General features: G+C 40.9%; 1 protein-coding gene across 1 annotated transcript; it reads left to right on the top strand.

Moving 5' to 3' along the window:
• The first annotated feature begins 598 nt into the window (after positions 1 to 598).
• On the top strand, positions 599 to 21,378 carry TMEM128 (transmembrane protein 128). Its single transcript, XM_032224278.1, is given in 7 exon segments — positions 599 to 708; positions 2,791 to 2,932; positions 12,221 to 12,288; positions 12,291 to 12,344; positions 12,347 to 12,380; positions 15,289 to 15,397; positions 20,955 to 21,378. Coding segments are annotated over 6 exon segments (489 nt in total). The 5' UTR covers positions 599 to 617; the 3' UTR covers positions 15,389 to 15,397; positions 20,955 to 21,378.
• Positions 21,379 to 21,776: the final 398 nt, after the last annotated feature.

Here is a 21,776-nt window from a genome sequence, read left to right as displayed (position 1 = left end):
TTTTAAGGTAATTCTTTGTAAAAAAAATTGTTGATCAATGAGAACGTCTATTTCAAAACTGAGTTTTTGTATGCTGATTGTGTGAAATCGGTCTGTTTTTCTGCTTCTCTGCATTTCTATTTGCGATCGGCTCATCGCAAAGCCCAAATATGCACATACGCAACATAGGAGAATACTTTAAAATGTATATTCCATAGCGCAGTGTTTCTCACCTTGGCAACTTGAAGATGTCTGGACTTCACTCCCAGAATTCCCCAGCCAGCATTCGCTGGCTGGGGAATCTGGGAGTTGAAGTCCGGACATCTTCAATGTTGCCAAGGTTGAGAAACACTGCCATAGCGTACTATCAAGATATCCTGACATAGATATTCCTAGCATCGTGCAGAAATACCCCAGCTCTATTTCCCAAGGACCCTTCTCCTACTAGCGGACTCTGGGGAAGCTACTCGCTGGCGGCCGAGGCTTGGAAATGCACTTCAGACCCCGCCAGGCGCGTCGGAACTATGGACAATCCCGAGTAACCCCATTCCCACACTACAACAGAACGGGGAGGGGGTTGTAGGGGTGCCCTGTTTCCGGTTACGCCACTTCCGTCGCTCTCCTTTCGTCGCTCCAAGATGGCGGATGACAGCGAAGTAGAGCTGTTGGTCCGCCGGCGGCGAGGACTAGGGAGCAGCCATGGACCGGAACAGGACAGCAGGACAGCGGGTAAGTGTTTTGTTGACTCGAGGAAGCGGGCTGGTACATGAACCGAGGGGCTTCGCCGTCTCCTGCAAAGGGCAGCGTCCGCTCGATGTCTACCCTGCTCTACTCTGACTTGGGGGCAGGAAGGCTTTCGGAGTGCCTCATGTTGGGTGCGTTTGCTTGCACGGGAGGCGGCAGCAGCACTTCCCATTCGGGGCGCTGACAAATATTTCTGGGGAGGGGGGTCATAGCAGGCGGCTTCCAGGCGTGTTCGGCCATAGGCCGGGCATCCCCTCCCCATCGTGGTCGACCGAGTCAGGCAGGGAAGACGGCTGGACATAGCAGCTTCCTTGGGGAACCGGGCCCTATGTCTCGGGAGGCTTTCCAGCCGATGACAAGCTCTTGGAAGCGAGGGTAGGAGGCCCCTGGCAACTCGAGAGGCAGCGGACTCCAACCTCTCACCCCTTCAGGCCTCTGGGCCGCGGTAGAGCAGTTTGCGGTAGTCAATCCAATCGTGAGGAGACTGGCAGGAGTGACTGTCTGAAGGTCCCCAGGAAAGGGCAGGCTCCCGATATCCTTCTGTACTTCACTAACTTTTAGCTGAATTTGATATCAAAGTAACAATTGCGTTTATTTATTCATTGTATAGACTGCCCATTTCCCAGTAACTGCAGTTTACAAATGTGAAAAAAATGAAAGAGCAGCAACTAATGAAATGGAGTGGAGATGGCAAAGATAATTCAGATAGAAACAAGGATAACACACTAACAGCCTGAGTGAAGAAACCCAAAACATGTCAACCCAGCCAGATTGATCACCTGGGCCAGATAATATATATTAACAAATATATATATATTAACAAACAGTGCAGTACAGTATTGGTTTCATTATGCTGAACAACACATTAGGTTGAATTCAGGTAAATTATTTCTGTTCTCCTTAGGCAAAAAAAACCAAATGCACAAGTATAGAATAGGTGGCACCTGGCTCAATAGCAGTAATTGCTAGACAGGTCTAGGAGTCCTGGTGAACAATCACTTAAGTATGAGCCAGCAGTGTGCTGCAGCCGCTAAAAAGGCCTATGCAGTCCTAGGCTGCATTAACAGAGGAATAGCATCAGTACCATAAGAAGTGTTAATATCGCTTTATAAGATTTATTGCCTTGTTAAGATCAAACTTGGAATATTGCACCCAGGTTTGGTCAACAAAATATGAAAAAGATATATCTAGAAAGAGTGCAGATACAAGCAACAAAGACAATTAGGGAATTGGAGGCTAAAATATATGGAGAGGATCAGCCTAATTTCCAAAGCATTTGAAGATGAGATAAGAAGCAATCAATGAAAACTAATCAAGGAGAGAACCAACCTATAGAAATAAGGAGAAATTTCCTGACAGAACAATTGATTAGTGGAACAACTTACCTTTAGATGTTGTGGGTGTGCTTTCACTGGAGATTTTTGAGATTGAACAGCCATTTGTCTGAAATAGTATATTGTGTCTTGTTGAGGAGGGGGTTAGATTAGAAGACCTCCAAGGTCCCTTCCTATTATTCTATTACTGAGATAAAATATCTCAGGAATTTTACCACCAGTATATGTAATTTTATATCTACTGCTTGAATGTAGATTAAATGTAAGATAGCTGTTCTGATGGCTTGAATTGGCTCTCAGCTTTTATGCAGACAGATATAGTGAGGTCTAAAAGGATAGAGTAGGATTTCTTTAACACTGCATTGTATCACAGAAACTAACTGGAGGAATGGAAGTATAAATTGAAAATAGTTTACTGGCATTGTTTGCCATTTTATTTTGACAGATTAGTTGGTTAGAAAAGGACTGTTGGATGAGCTTTGGAAGTGGTTTCTTTTTGAAGTTTTTTTCTTCAGACAAGATTCTACTGCTTCCTGGTACAAACATGCTTCATCTTCTAGAATCCTGCTGTGTGCTCACAAGATATGCTTTCTAACAGACATACAAGAAAGTTGAATGTGTTGAGGTTTAGTAAATTGTAATTAAGAATGAAATGATAGTGTTTTGCTTTATTTATTAACATTAGACTTCAGCTACTACATTTTACAGAATAACAGTGGTTTTATTTTTACAGTTCCAGGTACAAGCGTGGAGAAAAAGGATAAGCCTCTCCCTAGGCTTAACATTCATTCTGCATTTTGGATATTGTCATCGATAGCTATTACATATTATGTTGAATTTTTTAAAAATGTTAAGGAAATTATTCAAAAAGAAAGGTAAAGAAATAAAAGTTGTTATTTATTTGAAAAACATGTTCAATGTAGATTTTAGTTTGGAAAATACTTAATAAAATTATTTGTAGATCCTGCCACCTGTCAGTACATTACACATGTTACCATTTGAGAAAATAAATTTCTTATTTTAAAATTATTTGAATGCTAAGTCAGTATTCCTATCTATACCTAGATTGCAAAGTTTTCATAGAGGACAGTAACTGAAGTAGTTGGGGTAGGAAACTAGCCAAGAAGACTCATTTAAATGATTTTATTATATACCGTGTTTCCCTGAAAATAAGATCTGGACCTATTTTCTTTTGACCCCGCGAAAAAATGGCTAGGGCTACTTTTGGGGGGTGTTTTCATCCCCCCCCCATGTACCGATATGAGGTGGGGGGGAGCGAGTTTCCCCACGTGCCTTGTGCCGTCTTTCTTAATGTTCACACCAGCCATCCACATGAAACAGCCTCTTGACAGCCTCTCGACAGCCTCTCCAACAACCCAGACTACTGTTTTTGCTGTGTAATTGCGGCCACAAAAAAACTGGGATGCCGAGTGATGTGCCCTATGTGCCTCACGCCAGCTTACCTAACGTTTGCACCAGCCATCCACAATTTTTTTTCCTGGTTTATTTTGTCCTGACCTACATGGCCCAGCACAGCAAAGAAGAGCTGCCTTTTTCTTGCAAAAAAAGTCTCTCATTGCAGGAGGTTTTGGATTCGGTGCTCTTAGCTGGGATATTTGCAATCTCTTCTTTCCAAATATCCCACTGAAACAAAAGTGACCTATGCCCATTTTTCACCCAGATGCTCATGGCAACATTGCCAGGGTGTGACATTGTCAACATTCAGTAGCTTGGCAACTGACTCATTTATGATGGTTATAACCTGGGGCCATGTCTTCCCCTTTTGCAACTTCCTTACAGGCAAATTCAAGGGAGAAATCCAGATTCTTAACAACCATGTTGTAATTTAACAACTTGCCTTTGGCAAGTGGCAGGAAAGGTGGTAAAATGAGGCAAAACACAGCGTATTCCAGGATTGCGACATTGAAGGCTTGGAATGGGGTGTTTTTGCAAACCGCTTGAAAATGGGGAGGGGGATTTTGTCTCCCTTCCCCCTCCCCATTTTCAAGTGGTTTGCAAAAACACCCCCTTCCAAGCCTTGCAACATTGAAGGCTCAGAATTGTGTGTTTTTGCAAACCGCTTGAAAATGGGGAGAGGGATTTTGTCTCTTAACCTGTTCTCTGTCTGTGCTGAGCTTCAGAACAGTTGAGAGGCAGGAAGATCCCCCCTCCCCATTTTCAAGCCGTTTGCAAAACCAGCCCATTCTGAGCCTTTAGCATATTGCAGAGTGTAACATTGAAGGCTCGGAATAGGGTATTTATGCAAACGGCTTGAAATGGGGAGGGGAGGTTTCTTTCCTCTCACCCTGTTCTGAAGCTCAGCACAGGATAAAAGGCAAATCCCCCCCCCCTTTTCCTGGCAATAGTTCTTTACTTGGGATCGCAGTGCAGACGCATATCCCCCAAATGCTCTATCCGAACCCTTCAGCTTTGCAATCCGTTCGTCTGTGCAGAACTCCCAAGGAAAGGACGGTGTGTGTGCGTGAGAGAGAGAGATCTCTAATCCCCACCCCTCCCAAGGCAGCCATATCCCTCCACTAACCTGCTTTGCTGCTCCACTCTCCATTGCCATGTGCAGGGCAAGAAAAGTAGTTTGTGGGACTACTTCCAACTTCGCGAGATTGTGTGTGTGTGTGTGAGAAGTTGGAAGGTAATTTCTGTTTGTTTTTTTTAACCATAGTTGCACAGACTACTTTCTTGTCTTGCACGTGCAGTGGAGAACGGAACTGGAAAGTAAGTTAGTGAAGGGAAGGTGGCTGCCTTGGAGTGTGTGTGTGTATGTGTGTGTGTGACCTGTGTGTGTGTGTATGTGTGTGTGTGTGTGTAAGAGAGAGAGAGAGATCCAATCCAACCTCAGAGAATTACCATATATCAGGGCTGACAACTGTGTGCCCTCTCTGTCTCTCACACACACAGAGAGGTTTGATCTTTCACTCTCCCTTCCTTCCTTCCACTGTGAGGTTCTGCATGGAGGAGCAGATCGCTTCCTGCAGGGTTGCCCTTGACACCCACTTGGACGGCAAACAGAAGAACTTGGCTCTTTTTCTCCAGGGTCTTTGAAATTTCCCCCTTCCTCTCTTTTCTGCCATAAAATTCTGGGCTCTGGCAGCGAGGCTGCTTCATTCTTTCCACAGATCTCCTTTCCCTCCCGCACCACAATTCTCAGCAAGGGCGAAGGGGCGAGAGAGGAATGGGGAACAAACGAAAAGGACACCCGGACTCGCAGCGCTTTGTTTATTTGCATGCTGTGTTTTCCTGAGAGGCCTTGAAGAGAAGCAGTGCTGCTAGGAGAGCGAAGAGCCCTCCAGGCCAGAGCAACACAGTCAGCTGTTCGGCGGCCAGCCAGCAGCAAGACCAGAAAGCAGGGCAGGCGAAGGTCAGGACGCACAGAGAAGTTGGGTAATTGCGGCTGCAGGCAAGCAGGTGGTGGGACAGAGAGGGTAAGTTCACTAGACTTACTGCCTCTTGCACCTGAAAAATAATAAGACCTCCCCGAAAATAAGGCCAAGACCTTATTTTGGGAGTCAAAAGAAAATAAGACCCTGTCTTATTTTTGAGGAAACATGGTAGATACTAGTGAAGTTATCAGAAATGTCAGTGGGACCCAATCATAATAGTGGTAATAGTAATATCTTGAGTAGGATTTAGTCAGCAGAAGGTATGCTTGTGAACCAAAACCTTTTCCTCAGATGCTCAGGACTTAAGCAGTATGTTTTGCTCAATTCGGGGTCACACTCTCCTTTACATTTACAGTTGTACTCAGTGCACAGATCTGCTATATTAGGGGTCAGCAATCTGCGGCTCTGGAGCCACATGTGGCTCTTTTATCCCTCTGCTGCGGCTCCCTGTTGCTCAAAATATGTGTTACACCCACCAATGTGCCACACCTGCTAGAACATGATTTCTTGAGCTTTTCAACCCCCGGTAGGCCAACCATGGTTGAATCAGAAATGTCAGTGGGACCCAATCATAATAGTGGTAATAGTAATATCTTGAGTAGGATTTAGTCAGCAGAAGGTATGCTTGTGAACCAAAACCTTTTCCTCAGATGCTCAGGACTTAAGCAGTATGTTTTGCTCAATTCGGGTCACACTCTCCTTTACATTTACAGTTGTACTCAGTGCACAGATCTGCTATATTAGGGGTCAGCAATCTGCGGCTCTGGAGCCACATGTGGCTCTTTTATCCCTCTGCTGCGGCTCCCTGTTGCTCAAAATATGTGTTACACCCACCAATGTGCCACACCTGCTAGAACATGATTTCTTGAGCTTTTCAACCCCCGGTAGGCCAACATGGTTGAATCCAAGAAAAGAAAAGTTTCAGAAGAAAACAGAATTTTAAATTCAAATACATATACTAATTTTGTGGCCGCTCAGGAAATAGTCAGGCATGGGAAGGGTTTTGTGGCTCCCGGTGTTTGTTTGTTTTTCTGTGGCAAACGGGTCCAAATGGCTCTTTGAGTGTTTAAGTTTGCCAACCCCTGTGCTATATCATCTCAGACTCTCAATCAACCACCTTTGGATTCTTTAATTTTTATTTTAATCAAAAGATAAAATCAAAAAGATAAAGCAAAACTAGACAAAAACATTAAAAAGAAAACTGTGAATTAAAAGACAAAACCAGAAACACATCCCCCTAGTTGAATATTGACAAATATATCGCAGCAATAATAACCCCCTCCCCTTGCAAAACAGATCCAAAATTTATAAACTATTATATCTATTTGGAACCCAGTTTGACTTGTCATACATTGTATATATGAAGAAAAAAAAGTTGATAAGTTAAAACTACAGCAAAATTGAAGTTCAAGGTCCTCTGTTAAGAATATGTTATTGTAATTTACTTGTAGAAAGTCTACAACAGTTTCTTATCTACCACAAATCGCCAGTCATTATCTCTGGACTATCCAGGATCAAATATCCTTATTTAGCTCTTAATAATAAAATCTTTCCTTAGGTTTTCAATAGGGAACTTTGCAAACAATTATCTCAATTCTGAAATTTATAAGTCTCTATTGTAAATATCTCTGCAGCATCCATTGAAAAATTCTTAAAAACACATCATTCACCTTGCCAAGAAAGTCAAGCTTATCCTTCATTGATTCCATTATCTCAGAATTTCTTGGTTCATATTCATTTCAATGTTGTCTGGCAGATCTCTGGTTTTCAAACCAGTACTTCACATCTGGCAGCAACAGATCAGGTTCCAATTCATGAAATTGAAAATGAAGTCAATTTATATTTCCTGCTTTTGAATAGCATCCTGGATTTCAAACTGTTGTTGACCCATAAATTTTTTATTTATATTTTCAAATAAACCTGTAAGTTGGAGAACATTCTTTTTTGAAATGCTTCTCAGAAAAATCTTTTTCTAGAAACATTTGGGGGGGAAAAACACTGTTCTTTCCAAGGACAAGAGAAACAGACAAATCTTTATTTTTTTAAAAGAGCTAGAAATAACATTTATAATATAATCCTGTATACATGTTAGTCCAATTGGATGACTTTCACTGGCAAACAATGTATTTTCACTGCAGATTTCCTTATAGTGAAAAGAATTCAATAGTTAACAGAAAACAGGAAAAAAACTATAAAAGTCCAGCAAGGGGTTATAAAATAGGTAAGCAATTAGTTGTAAATTAAAACATAGTAAAACTTTAAAAAGTGCAATTAAAACCCCAGTCATGCTTAGGAAAAACAAACAGCTAAAGAGAAAAGATGGTAACAGACCTGACCTTCTGATCACTCCTTACTGAGATTTGCAGAATTATCTTCTACAAGATCCCCTCTTTTCCATAGATGCACAATTATCCAAAGGCTGTCTTGGGTCCTCCTTAGTCTCCCTTCAAAAAACACGGTAAAACTGCCAATAACTACCTTTAGCAGTGAAATCATCTGTTAATCAGTGGGAGAAAAAAAAGCCTTTCAGCATGTAATGTTGGGAGAAATCCAAGTTAACATTTTCACAGAAACATCGTTTTTCAGTTTCACTATTTAAAAAGTATAGCAAAATTTAAATTGAAGTTACAATTATAGCAATAGCAATAGCAGTTCGACTTATATACCGCTTCATAGGGCTTTCAGCCCTCTCTAAGCAGTTTACAGAGTCAGCATATTGCCCCCATAGTCTGGGTCCTCATTTCACCCACCTCGGAAGGATGGAAGGCTGAGTCAACCCTGAGCGGTGAGATTTGAACCGCTGAACTGCAGATAACAGTCAGCTGAAGTGGCCTGCAGTACTGCACCCCTAACCACTGCACCACCTCGGCTCTTATCTTAAGCTATCTCCATTTTTACAAATCTTTAAAAGAAAATCTTAAAATCCAATTTAAAATGAAAGCCATTTTAAAAAATATATTTATCTACTCTCTGCTCTCTTATTTAATGCCTAATAGTTGGTTAAGGAGATGTTTGGATCCTATAAGAGATTCATATTTTCAATATTTAATAAGAGGATGTCCTTTGTCCTTATTTTATTAGGATCATCATCACATTTTCATTTTACCTTTTTAATTTTCTGTTTAGAAATGTTTAATTGTTTTGTCTAGAAAAATGTAACAACCTGTGTCAAGGCATTCTTAATTCATCTTTCAGTAATAATTCAATTGGTGTTTTTTTTCTGCCAGACTGGTCAACTTTATTATTATATTTCTATCTTACATTTCTTCTATGATGACTTAGGTTCCAAAGGCCAGGTTCCTTGAAGCCAATAGTTGGTTTACTAAGGCAACCTTAAATGTAGCATGAGAAATTGCAGAGATTTTTTCAAAACTCTTGGCAACTGTGAGTTAACTGTGAGTTTTCTTAATTGATCATGGAAACACTCAACCTTATTTAAATCTTTTAGCCAAATGATTTGGCTAAACACCCATAACATTTCAATGCCTAAGCTAACTAAATACAGGCTGAATGGTATGACAATTTAGTGGTTAGAAAGTGATACTCATCAATAGTCCCAAATAAAAATAAAGGAAAGACTGAATGGGTTGCCACAAGATTCAGTCTTGGCTCCTTATTCTTCAATGATTTTATTTATCATTTTGATGAAAAAGTGAAGGAAATGCCTTTTAAAAATATATTGTCAAGAGCATTTGTTATTAAATTCATATACAGTTATTTCTTTTAAAATTTATTAAAACTGAAAAACCTTTATAATTAAACGTGTTTCCAAAAACTTTAATACTATGTATTAATATGAAAGCTAAATAGAAATATAACTATATATTTGTTCTTTTCCGTCAGTATGCTTCTGGCCACTTTCCCAATAAATGTATCCAAAGTTCTTCATATATCCAGTGACGAAATAATGTGAACCAAACTTCTTTAGATATTCTCTGAGATGTTCCTAAAATGGCACCTGCTCCAGGACAGCTTGAAGTAGTTTCTGTGAAGGAAGGCCACGGCGCATTGATTTCCTCTTTTTTCCAAAATGCAATTTCTGAAGACCACCTTTTAGAAAGAGAAGCAGTTAATACACTGCACAGGATTTTGTGGAGGCTGTCTTGCACCATTCTGGACACAACTACCATTCTCACGATCTCTCAGAAAGAAACCTGAGAGATTGGATTTGAAAATCATTCTCTTCTGAGAAATCATGCAAATGGCACTCACTCCAGAATGGCACAAGGTATCCTTTGTAGGAAGGCCACATGTCAATTATCAGGCACTCTTAGAAAGGTGGTTTTTGGGAAGAGTTGAGTGGAGCAGGCATGATAGCGGCAGAGAAAGTCTAAGGGTAGGGCAGCAAGCTATGCAAGGGGTACCTTGAGCTAGGGGAGGACCAGTGCAGGTGCTGTAGTGCAATCCTCCCAGGGCTCCCCTCCCCCACTGAGACACCTGTGCTCTGTTTAATGACCTATGTGGTGCTTAACAGTTTGCAAAGGGACAGCCAGAAGTTGGCCCTTTGTTTTATTGCCTGGCCTTTGGCATGGGAAGGGCCAATGGCCCTCTACAATAGTCCCAGTTTTTCATATGGCCCCTTGGGAAATTAATTGCTCACTCTGGCATAGAGATATTGATGTTAGCAAATATAATATAGAAAATTAAGATATTAATATTTAAAGAGGTCGTAATTGAACCCAAAAAATACAGATGTATCCCCCGTCATTAACCAGTTACAAGAAAAAAACAATCCTATTACTTTCCATAGAGAATTATTTCCCACCTCAATTCCCCTCCAATCTTGTTTTTAAAAAAAGAAAAGAAACAAAGTTAACATTGGAGCAGGTACAGAAGTCCTCAACTTATGACAACAATTGAGCCCAAAATTTATGTTGTTCAGTGAGACATTTGTTAAGTGAATTTTGCCCCATTTTACAACCTTTCTTGCACAGTTGTTAAGTGAATTACTGCAGCTGTTAAGTTAGTAACATTATTATTAAATGAATCTGACTTTCTTAATGACTTTGCTTGTCAGAAGGTTGCAAAATGTGATCACATGATCCCAGGACCACTGCAACCATCATAATACGAGTATGAATATACCAAGCATTGAATTTTGATCACGTGACCATGGGAATGCTGCATGGCCGTGTTAAAAACAGTCAAAAATCACTTTGTTCAGGACCGTTTTAATTCAGATGGTCAATAAACAAACTGTTGCACATTGAGGAGTACCTGTACTAATATTCTGCATAATTACTGAACCTTTTACAGAAAAAAGAGTCTAAAACAGCTAAAACAAGCAGCTGCAAACTTTTTTTTTCTCCTCTCCTACTTGATTTCTCCTGGAGTTTTGTAACCTGATTTGTTTTGCCCCAATTCCCAGCACTGTAAGGAGACATTTAGCTCCATCCTAATTTCTACAAGGCAAATGTGTACTCAAACTCAACCACATTATTTTGGATAGTAAGCACTAGTCTTATTGTTTTGGGTTTATTTGTATCTGCATATCTTTGAACTAATTAAACTTCTCCATTAGAGTGTCGTGGAGATTCTCAGACATCCAGGTCATGGTGGTCCAAAGGAACTTTTTTCAAGAGGCAACTTTATATTTGTCATCTGCATTTAAAAGACAAAGGCCACTCTTTTGAAGACAGCAAAGTCCACATTTTGGACAGAGAGGATCACCTGGTTTGAAAGGAGTCAAAGAGCCATCTATGTCAAAATTGAACAGCCCTCTCTCAGCAGAGGGGAAGGGATACAACATCATCTATCCAGTCTACAACACAGTCCTTTCAAGAGTTCCAAGAAGGCTCCACACCCATTTGCACTACAGGTGACCCTGATGACACACATAACCTCCAGGTGGCCTCAACGACTCTAAAAGAATGCAAATGACCAGCTGTCTGCAAGGAGTATAATCCTTCCATTCTCCACCATCCAGGCAGTGCTGAAGAAGTTTCTTGGATGAGAAGCAAAACATCTTTTAAGAAAAAACAGAAAGCCCACTTGTCTCTTGAAAAAAAGCACCTTTCGGATTCCCCATTAGAGATTTCTGAATAACTTCTCAATAAAATGTTCTGAACATAATGATTCCTGGGTGTATAGTATGTACATATTGCTATGTAAATCAGTTCCTTTTAATAAGCTTGTGCAAATTTGAATCGTTTCAAATTTTCAGGTAAAATTGGGATTTGAGATTTTTTTCCCCCTTCATTGTTAAATAATTGAATTATAGTTAGAATTTCAGCATCTTTTAATTTATAAATTAAACTTTACATTGCTCTATTTTGCATAAATAAATCAGTGAACACATCCATGCTATTTCTTGATATTGGATGATTTCCCATTGCCTTCTTACAGGATGATTTTTAATCATGATTTTCTAGCCTAATTTGTTTTTAAATTTAATCTCATGAATCAGAGTCCCTAGAAATCATCTAAATATCAACCAGACTTAATCATGTTTAACTTCTGAGCTCAGACAAGGTTGTCCAAATGTTCTACTTAAAACTCAAGCCCTCTTCTCTCCCTCTCCTGTGTCCAGTCTTAGTTTCTCAGCAAGACTTTTTCTTGCTAAAAAGTCCCATATCTGATGAGGATCTCTTAACTAGTTGAAACCTGAAGCACCACACTTGCATCTTTCTCAGCCAATGTAAGAACAGTCCTGATCTGGATTAGCCTCCTAATTGAGCCAATGTTCATAACATTGATGTATACTTAATACAAGATCAGCTAGCTTATTGTGGCACTTACTCAGCTCTCCTTTTCTCTGTTTTGCAGTGGATGGTTTGTCCTTGGCAGTTGTTTATTAGCAGTCAGTCTGTCAGTGGCATTTTACTGCATCATATACTCGAATGGTATCATGGAATTGCTGACTATGAAACTAGCTATCCCACACTCGTTCCATCACAACTGCTAGCTTTATTGCTGCAGCAGTTTGGTAAGTTGACCCTTCATAGAATAAACTGATATTAACGGAGACACCTGACTTAAGAGTAAAACATTTGTGATCTTACAAAATGATTTGTAAGATCATTTTTTGTAATGCTGTTCTATCATGTTAGCTTTAGCTCTCTTGAAGCAATTTTTTAAAGCTTGTGTAAAATTTAACATGTTTAATTTAGTTCAGCTGTTCAGAATCATTTATTTAACTTCATCATGTGTTGTTGGGGCTTTTTGGTCCTGATGAAGCTCCAGATTTGTTAAAGAATGAACTGGGGTCTTCTAAGTGAGTAACTTAGATAAATTGGTATAAAGAAAAATGTTTTCCAGCAAAGTAATATATTTTATTATTACATTTATATCTCACTGCAATCAAACCATTCTCAATGGTTAACACAACATAGAAAAAACAGTTGAAAATCCCTAATAGCATAAAATCAAACAATATAATATAATTATAACACATAATATAATAGAATAAATATAATAACAATGTAACTTAAGAATAAATAACTCAAAGCACCAGAGATGGATCTAATATCATCACCCTCCAGAACTTGAGTTTTCAGCAACTTTTTGAATGCAGTTACGAAGGGATCATACTGATTTCCACATGGAAGCTATTCCACAGAACCATTGCTGCTACCAAGAATCTACCCCTCCTGCCAACCTCCCTACAGTGTGACACTAAGAGCAGTTTCTCTCTAGATGGTTCAATAGGTTGGCCAGCCTCTTTGGCCTAGAGGTACCTAAGTAGCAAGCCATAATGGTCTTTGAGCTAAAGCCAGCATTTTAAATTGCACCTTTAAGCTAATTCCAGTGGGTTGAACATAGAATAATTTTTCTTTGTCCACTGCTATTCTAGGTGATTCTGTTGCTTCACTTCTCATGGCTCCTCAGAAGCTCCCACGTTCAGTCAGCAGAATGAGGCTGTTCAGAAGCGTCTTGTTCCACACCTGACTCACCTGGGGCATTTTCCCTGGAGCCCTCTGGAAGCCATACAAGTCCATGAGGCATCCATGGAGATCTTCATGAGAGTTCATCCCTATTCCATATAGCTTTTTTCTGTTATATTTTAATGTATGCCATATGCCGGATTGGCATTGCTTTTAAAGTGTTTAATTTAATTAAAGGGGTACTTGATTCACTCTTTTATTAAAATAAAAGTGACTTTGCATTGTCCAATTGCAATTACATTGCATTGGTTCATTGTACATGAATAGACAGGTGAAGGAAGAATACAGATCTGTTCACTGTTTTGAAAGTGATTCATTTTATACTGTAACAGGATTCACCCTGGGTAAAAGGTGTAAACTAAACTGCTTTGACCTTGTTTCATAATAGTGTTGCTGTGAAATAGACTAGACTGGTTATATTTTTTTTTCTTCCTAGCATTTTCTGGCAAATGCAGGGTCCACTTTATTCAGATCAACTGATTGTTGCTCCATTGATTGTGATAAGAATTGGCCAAGCCTGATATCATGGGCTAAGAGGGAAGGACTGGCTCAAAGCTTTGCTTCATGCCTCAGACTTGCAAACAGAATTGACGATCGTCTGGTTTCTAGCCTGGTGCCTTAATTCCTAGATCAAACTGGCTCTCACTAGATGATTATAAATAACCTAGGAAAAAGAACTAGTTTAAATCCTGGTTTAAATTAGATGCTAATTTATATTACATATATTTCCTATATACCAGCATAACCTAAAGCAGGGATGTGAAACTGGCATCGTCATGTCATCGTCATGTGACATATCATGACTTTCCCCCCCTTTGCTAACAAGGGGTAGGTGTGGCTAGCACATGACGCATACGGCCCATGGGCCACAAGTTTGACACCCCTGGCCTAACACTTGATTTAAGTTGTCTGCAACTGTTTGTAGGCATCACCACATACCTACACTGCAAAGGGGTTGATGGGTAAGCGTAGCTTGCAGATAGCTGCAGAAGGGCCCATACACACACTTCCAAATCCTTGTTGCGCATTCTATGGAGGTGCATGTCCTTGCATGTTGATTGGTTGCTCCTACTTCCTGTTCTGTGCCTTACTGTTTGATCATCCAGAATGTTACTATATGCAGAAATAGATTGCACACCTGTGCAATCATACCCAAGTGACAAATGCATACATTCCTGACATGCAGTGACAGAGAATTCTAATTTAGCCTTAATTCCTTGATGTATCTTATGAAGTAATATTTTAATCTACACATTTATATTATCTCAAGAACAAAGTTTATGAATTGCTAGCTACTTCCAGAATGCACGCACACATATATCTATTACAGATAGTCCTTGCTTACTATTCAGTGACTATTCATTCAGTGACTATTCGTAGCTACAATGGGTCTTCATAGCTGTAGCCATTGTAGCATCCCTTTGGTCAGTCATGTAATCTCAATTTGGCCACTTGGCAACCATATTGCACTATGACAGTTGCAGGATCACGTGATCACAATTTGCGAGTTTCAGAGATGCTTCCACAAGCAAAATCAATGGGGAAGCCAGCAGTATGAATTATAGTCATGTGATGTGCTTACCTAACCATGACAATTCATTTAATTATCCTGACAACATGATGTAAGTCATGTGATGTACTTGATGACTGCAACTGAAGTTGGTAGTCCCTATTACGGTCAGTGAGGACAACCTGTATTTATCATGGTCTTTTTATAACTATGAATTTATTTAAATTTAAAATACTATGTAGAGAAAAAAGTAAGAGACTTAGCGAGAATAAAAACAAAGATACTTGTGTTTCTGTGTGTGAACATATATTTATTTTGAATAAAGAAAGATGTTTCAAGATGAATGAGAGACTTTAAAAGTAATAGATTAAATATAAGAATGATAAACTTCATGTAAAATTGCTAATTACACTAAAATTGATCCTTTTTTTCATTCCCAGTTTTAACATTTCCTTATGGCCTGTGTGGTCATTTCTGACACCTCCGGTGCTCTTCATCCAGTTTATGGGTATAGTCATGCTTGTGTCCCTTTTGGGCTAGACCTTTCAGGTAAGACTGTCTGGGTGCTTAACTCTGTTTTTCTGAATGACCAAATCTCTTAATTGTCATACAATTATAGATTTGGAACATGTTCTAAGGCTGATGACAGAAAATTAAATGTAAATATTACTTTCTGTGGTTTGGAAGGTGTTTTCTGAGCAACAGATTTCCTTTTTCTATCTTCCATTCATCGTTTCCATACTATTGTTTTATCATCTGCCGATGTAATTGTCATTCTTACCATTTCATTTAATACTAGCTGATGACCCAGCGTTGCCCAGATATTTATAGACATCTAAGCGTTTGTCTGACAGGGAGCCATTGAGAGGGGTATTTCTTCCCCCTCCTCCCATGCCCATCATCCCTGCCCTCTCCCTTCCCCCTCCCATGCGCTCCTCTTTTCCGCCCTGTCTACGATCCTGGCACTTTGCCCCAAAGCATTTGTAAGACAGGGAGCCATTGAGAAGGGCCTTTCATTCCCCTACTCTCATGCCCATCTTCCCTGCCCTCTCTCTTCCCCTCCCATGCCCATCATCCTTGCCCTCCCTTCTGCCTGTCATGTGCTCCTCTTTCCTGCCCTGTCTACAATCCTGGCACTTTTCCCCGAAGCATTTGTATGACAGGGAGCCATTGAGAGGGGCCATTCCACCTACCCATGCCCATCATTCAGGGGTGGGTTTCAAATTTTTTTACTATGTTCAGTGGGTGTGGCTAGAGGGGCATGTGACTGAGTGGGCATGGCCAACCTGACATCACTCATGCACACTCAGTCACATGATAACCCACCCCACCAACCCATGCCTGCTGAAGTGGTGGTGAAAAGTTTTTTGGGGGGGGCATGCCAGGCCGGGCACTTCACTGTCTTTTTGTGGTGGGGGTGGAATCCCCAGAGCACCTTTATTTTGTTCCATGGGGCTCCCTCACAGGCAGCTTTTCTTTCTGGCCCATAAGCAGAGAACAAGGTTGCTACCTGGCCCCCCTTCCCTCAGTTCTGCATCACTGCCCGCTGGCAACTCGACTCCATGCAGAGCGGGCTGCAGAGGGTGCCATAAGCCAGGTTGATCAGGACAGCGTGCTGCTCCAAGAAGGCCAGCAACCCGAAGAGGTCCGCGCGGGGCTGTGCCGGCTGCAAAGCATGGCACAAAGAGCAGAAGCCCCGAACCCAGTAGGGCAATGCAACAGCAGCAGCGCCCGACTGCTTGGGATCAGACCTGCCCTGTCCCCACCCCGATCTAGGCTTTTTCAGGGTTTTCTTTAAAAGAAATGCCTCTTCAGACGAGCTTGAAAACTTTCAAGGTTGCTCCTGGAGGGGGTAGGCAGACTGGCAGCATTTCCACCATACCCAGGTGCCTGCAGCCTTGGAGCCTGCAGCAACTCCCAGTGCTTCCACAGTAAAGGCAATTAACAACTCGCCCTCATGAGAAGATTTTCTTTACTGTGCAAGTGCCCAGAGCTGCTCCAAGGCTGTAGGTGCCTGGGGGAGAGGAGAGGGAATGCTGCCCATCTTCCCCCTCCCAAAGCAACCTCGGAGGTTTTCAAGCTTGTCCGAAGAGGCGGTTTTTTTAAAGAAAACCCTGAAAAATCCACAAAATCTGGAGCTGCCAGAGACACGTGGGCCCAGGTGGAAGGCATCCTTTCCTGCAGTATGCCCCTCCCCTCTTTGGATTGCCCTGAAGCGGGGGACACTGCCTTTGCAGAATGGGGTGGGCACATGTGCAGCAGCCCCATAATGTCTGCTTGCCCACCCAGAGCACCACCGCCTCTCTCAGCCCAGCGCAGTATCTGCGTTTCTACCAAGGGCTGCCGGGCCATTCTTGACGGACCTCGGAAGGCAAGCGGGTGTGGGGGACCACCAGGAAAGCCGCAGGGAAGGATGGCAGGCTGTAGGGAAGGAAGCAAACAGCCTCCATGCTTTCCTGTCTTCCACATGGCCTTCCACTTGCCTGCTTTCACAAGCTGGCCATGGGGTGCCGGGAAGGCAGGGAAGCATGGCGGGGGGACCGGGGAAGGGATAGGGCAGCTAGCTAAGCCACGAATCGCAGTCTTACCTGGCAGACAGTCAGAGGTGCAGCGCTTCAGGCAGGGAAGCTGCAGAGCAGAGACTAGGCAGGCCAGGGCGCATACGCAGTATTAAAAATGCTTCTGTGCAGAAGCAAAAAACAAGATGGTGGTGCCTACGGTGCCACTGATAGAACCGGTACAATCATGTGTCTGCCGGAGTTTGGCCAAACCGTACCGTACCAGTAGGAACCCACCTCTGCCATCATCCCTGCCCTCTCCCTTCCCCCTCCGATGCACTCCTGTTTCACACCCTGTCTACGATTCTGGCACATTGCACCAAATCATCAGGCGCTCCCCATCGGTCCACTGAGGACAAACATCATGGTTGGCTTTCCAGAGGAAGCTGCGAAGGAACTGACATCACAAACAATTACCACTCTAGGATGCCGCACTCACTCTGCTTAACAGCCCAGGCTCTCTTTTCTTCTTCCTTGACATCACAAACACTTGCCGCTCTAGGACATCACACTCGCTCTCCTTAATGGGCCAGGTGTTCCAAAGTTATGCTAGAACACACACACGCAGACACACACGCACACATCCCAGGGGTGTCTTCCCCCTCCCCATCCCAGTATTGTTAACAGAGGGTAAGTTATCTGTATACCATGTTTGGTTGAAATTGCTCAAGGCGCTCCAGATTTATGCTGCAACATATATATATTATATATATATATATATATACTGCAACATATATACATGCATGCAGCCTAATAATAATAATAATAACAATGACGTTGTTGTCGTCACTGAAAAGATTAAAAGATATGAAAACCGAGTAACTCAATTCAAGGAAAACTCACAGTTCAGAGCAAATCAGCACCAGTTTTATAAGAGCTTAGAAAGTGGAGATGGAGTAACAACAAATGAAAAGCCTGATAAAGAGAAAGCTCTGAAATTCTGAAAGAATTTGTGGGAAAACAACAAGAAGCACAACAGAAATGCAAAATGGATCAAACAGATTGAGGATTCTATTGAAGTGCATAAAATGGAAGATGTGAAATAACAAAAGAAATTGTGCAAAGACAGTCAAAAAAAGTGAAGAACTGGAGTGCACCTAGATCAGATGAGTTACATGGCTTCTGGTTAAAGGCACTTACAAGTGTGCACAAAATATTGGCAGTCCAAATGAATCAGATCTTAAAAACACCTGAAAATGATGAATGGATGACAACTGGAAGGACATTTTTGATCCATAAAGATAAAGAAAAGGAAAGGATCCTGGAAACTATAGGCCAATCACCTGTTACCAACATACAAGCTCCTTACTGGTATCATTGCAAACCAAATTTATGGATACTTGGAAAGAAATAACTTGCTTCCTGTAGAACAGAAAGGATGCTGCAAAAATTCAAGAGGAACAAAGGACCAACTGCTGATTGACAAACTAATCCTAAAGAAAAGCGAACCAACCTGTTCATGGCTTGGATAGACAATAAGAAAGCATTTGATTCAGTTCCCCATAGCTGGATCAAGAAATGCCTGAAAATCTTTGGCATCAGCAGCAACATTCAAAAATTCATGGAAACTTCAATGAACCTCTGGAAAACGAGCTTATAGCTAATGAAGAAGTACTGGGTGAAGTTGAAATTAAATGAGACATTTTCCAGGGTGATTCCCTTTCACCCCTACTTTTTGTACTCTCAATGCTACCACTGACAATCATTTTGAAGAAGATGAACTATGGATATGAACTTGCAAGAAATGATTGAAGATTTCGCACTTGGTGTACATGGATGATTGAAGCTGTTTGGTAAAACAAAAGTCGAACTGAATTTATTAATGAAAGCACAAAAGAATTTAGCCAAGACATTGGTGTGCAGTTTGGAATTGACAAATGTGCAACAATGGCAACCAAAGCAGGCAAGATCATAGAAGATGATGGAATAGAACTTGAGAATGAAGAAATGATAAAGGCACTAAAACTAGAAGGAGGCTACAAGTACTTGGGGATTTTAGAGGCCTCTGACTTAATGCTAATAAAGTCAAGGTATTAACTTCAGCCAAGTACATTAGATAAATTCGCAAGATTTAAAGTTCAAATTGAGTGGAGAAACATCATAAAAGCCATAAATACCTGGACTGTACCTGTGATCCGATACTCTGCAGGAATAATTGACTGGACCCAGATGGAGTTGGACAATTTGGACAGAAAAACAAGGAAGCTTATGACAATGAATTATGCTTTGCACCCTAAAAGTGATGTTGACCGATTATATCTACCAAGAGAGGGTGACCTAGGACTCCAAGTAAAACAGACTGTGGAAAAAGGAAACACAGCTTGAATGATTACATCCAGAAAAGTGAAGAACCAATGATTAAGGAACTAAATAAAGGAGGCCTTTTAAAGACAACTAAGCCAAAAGCTGAATATAAGAAAGAGGTAATTGAGAAGCGAGCTGAAAATTGGAAAAGCAAAGCTATGCATAGCCAATACTTGAAAGGTATTGAAGGCAAAGCTGACCAAAAGCTAACTTGGAACTGGTGAAGATCAGGAGCACTGAAAAAAGAAACAGAAGGCTTAATTTGGCAGATCAAGAACAAGCCTTAGCCACAACTGCATGAAGGCAAAAATTCAACATGTTACCACCAACAGCAGATGTCTCCCTCTGTAATGAGAAAGACAAGACAGTCGGCCACTTGATCAGTGGGTGCAGCAAAATTTCAGACTGACTACCTACAATGCCATGACCACATTGCTAAAATCATTCGCTGGAAACTTTGCCAGAAGTTTGGATTTGAGTACAGCAAAAACCACTTGGAACATCAGGATGAAAGGTTCTAGAGAATGGAAAAGTCAAGATCTTGTGGGATTTCAGAATTCAGACTGACAGGCACTTGGCTCACAACACACCTGATATAACAATAGTTGAAAAGAAAAAGTTTGGTTCATTGACATTGCAATACCTGGTGATGAGTGAATTGAAGATAATAGCAAGAAAAAAAATCACATAGTACCGGGAAATTGAAGTTGAGCGACTGTGGAAAAAGAAATCATTTGTTGTCCTGATTGTAATTGGAGCCTTTGGAGCAATACCTATAGGGCTGCCTCATTATTTGGAAATTCTAAATTTACCTGACTTGAACATTCTGATTTTTAAAAAACACCTTACTTGAACAGCTTATATCCTCCGACGTTACCTTAACAGTTCCTAGGTCATGGGTTAGGACTCAAGCTGTTGAGCTACCAACCACCCCAAAGGCTGTGAATCTCACCAAAGATTAACTAAATATAATATAATAATATAATAAGATTGAGTACTTGAAAATCACTTTCTCTCTCATTGTTACATTCTCGAGACAGTATTTCTTTGCTTACAGATTGTCTATTTCATGGTGATTTCAAGATTTGGAAGGTCCATTTGTCCATTTCTGGAAGAATTACCTCATGAGAATAAATGAAGATGGTTATTTTGTTAATATGCTAACGCATGCTGATTTCATTGTTGCATTGTTTTTATAAACTCTTTATAAACTCTTGCCTGAAATCCCTCATATTTTGTTTTAGGTTCTTTCTACTCTTGATGTAAGAGTGAATTGTCTGGATTAAATCATTCTCCCCATTTTGAAGTTTGGGGCAACACCTGCTTTCTGCCATTTCAACTTCAGATGGAATACATAAGGATCAGCAAGACAGTCATCAAATTTCTTCAGTACTGTAGAAAGGAAGATTTAATTAGAAGTACATAGAGAAAACTTCATTTTTTGTTCCTCATTCTGTTCTTCACCATTTCTTGTTGAGCAATACTGAACCATTTGCATTCTAAAAAAGATACCAAAAGCTGGTTTAAACAAAATGCTATTTGTTTGTAGGCTGAACTGCCAGCTGGCAGAATTTGAAGACCAAACCTGCAGGTAATAAAGTTTGGACAGTCTAAAATCTCACCTTCACTGAGCAAAGCAGTTGAACTAAAATATGGTTATGAAATTAAGTATCTTGTCATATTCTCTGAACTGTTTCTAATGTTTCAAAATACTTACAGTGTATCATATTGATTGTTGACATATGCACTTCTTTGGGGTCCCAAAATAAGCACTAGGGCTTATTTTGGGGTTGTCTTATTCTCCCTCCCCCCCCCCCCCCCTGTACGGGAGGCCCACTTCTGTTTGCTCATAGCAAGCAGGAGCCGCACAGAATGCCAGATTCTTAAGTAGGGCTTATTTTGCGGGTAGGGCTTATATGGTGCACATGTAAAAATCATGCTGATCCTTTTTCTATTTTTTTATCTATAATATTAGTACCTCTTTAAAAGGGCATTAGTAGAGCAGACTTAGAATACTGCATCCAGTTTTGGTCACCATATTATAAAAAAAGATGTAGAGGCTCTGG

The sequence above is a fragment of the Thamnophis elegans genome, chromosome 9 (genome assembly GCF_009769535.1).
Source record: "Thamnophis elegans isolate rThaEle1 chromosome 9, rThaEle1.pri, whole genome shotgun sequence".
Classification (NCBI taxonomy): domain Eukaryota; kingdom Metazoa; phylum Chordata; class Lepidosauria; order Squamata; family Colubridae; genus Thamnophis; species Thamnophis elegans.
Note: the sequence above shows the minus strand (reverse complement) of the source record. Positions and strands in the feature narration are given on the sequence as shown.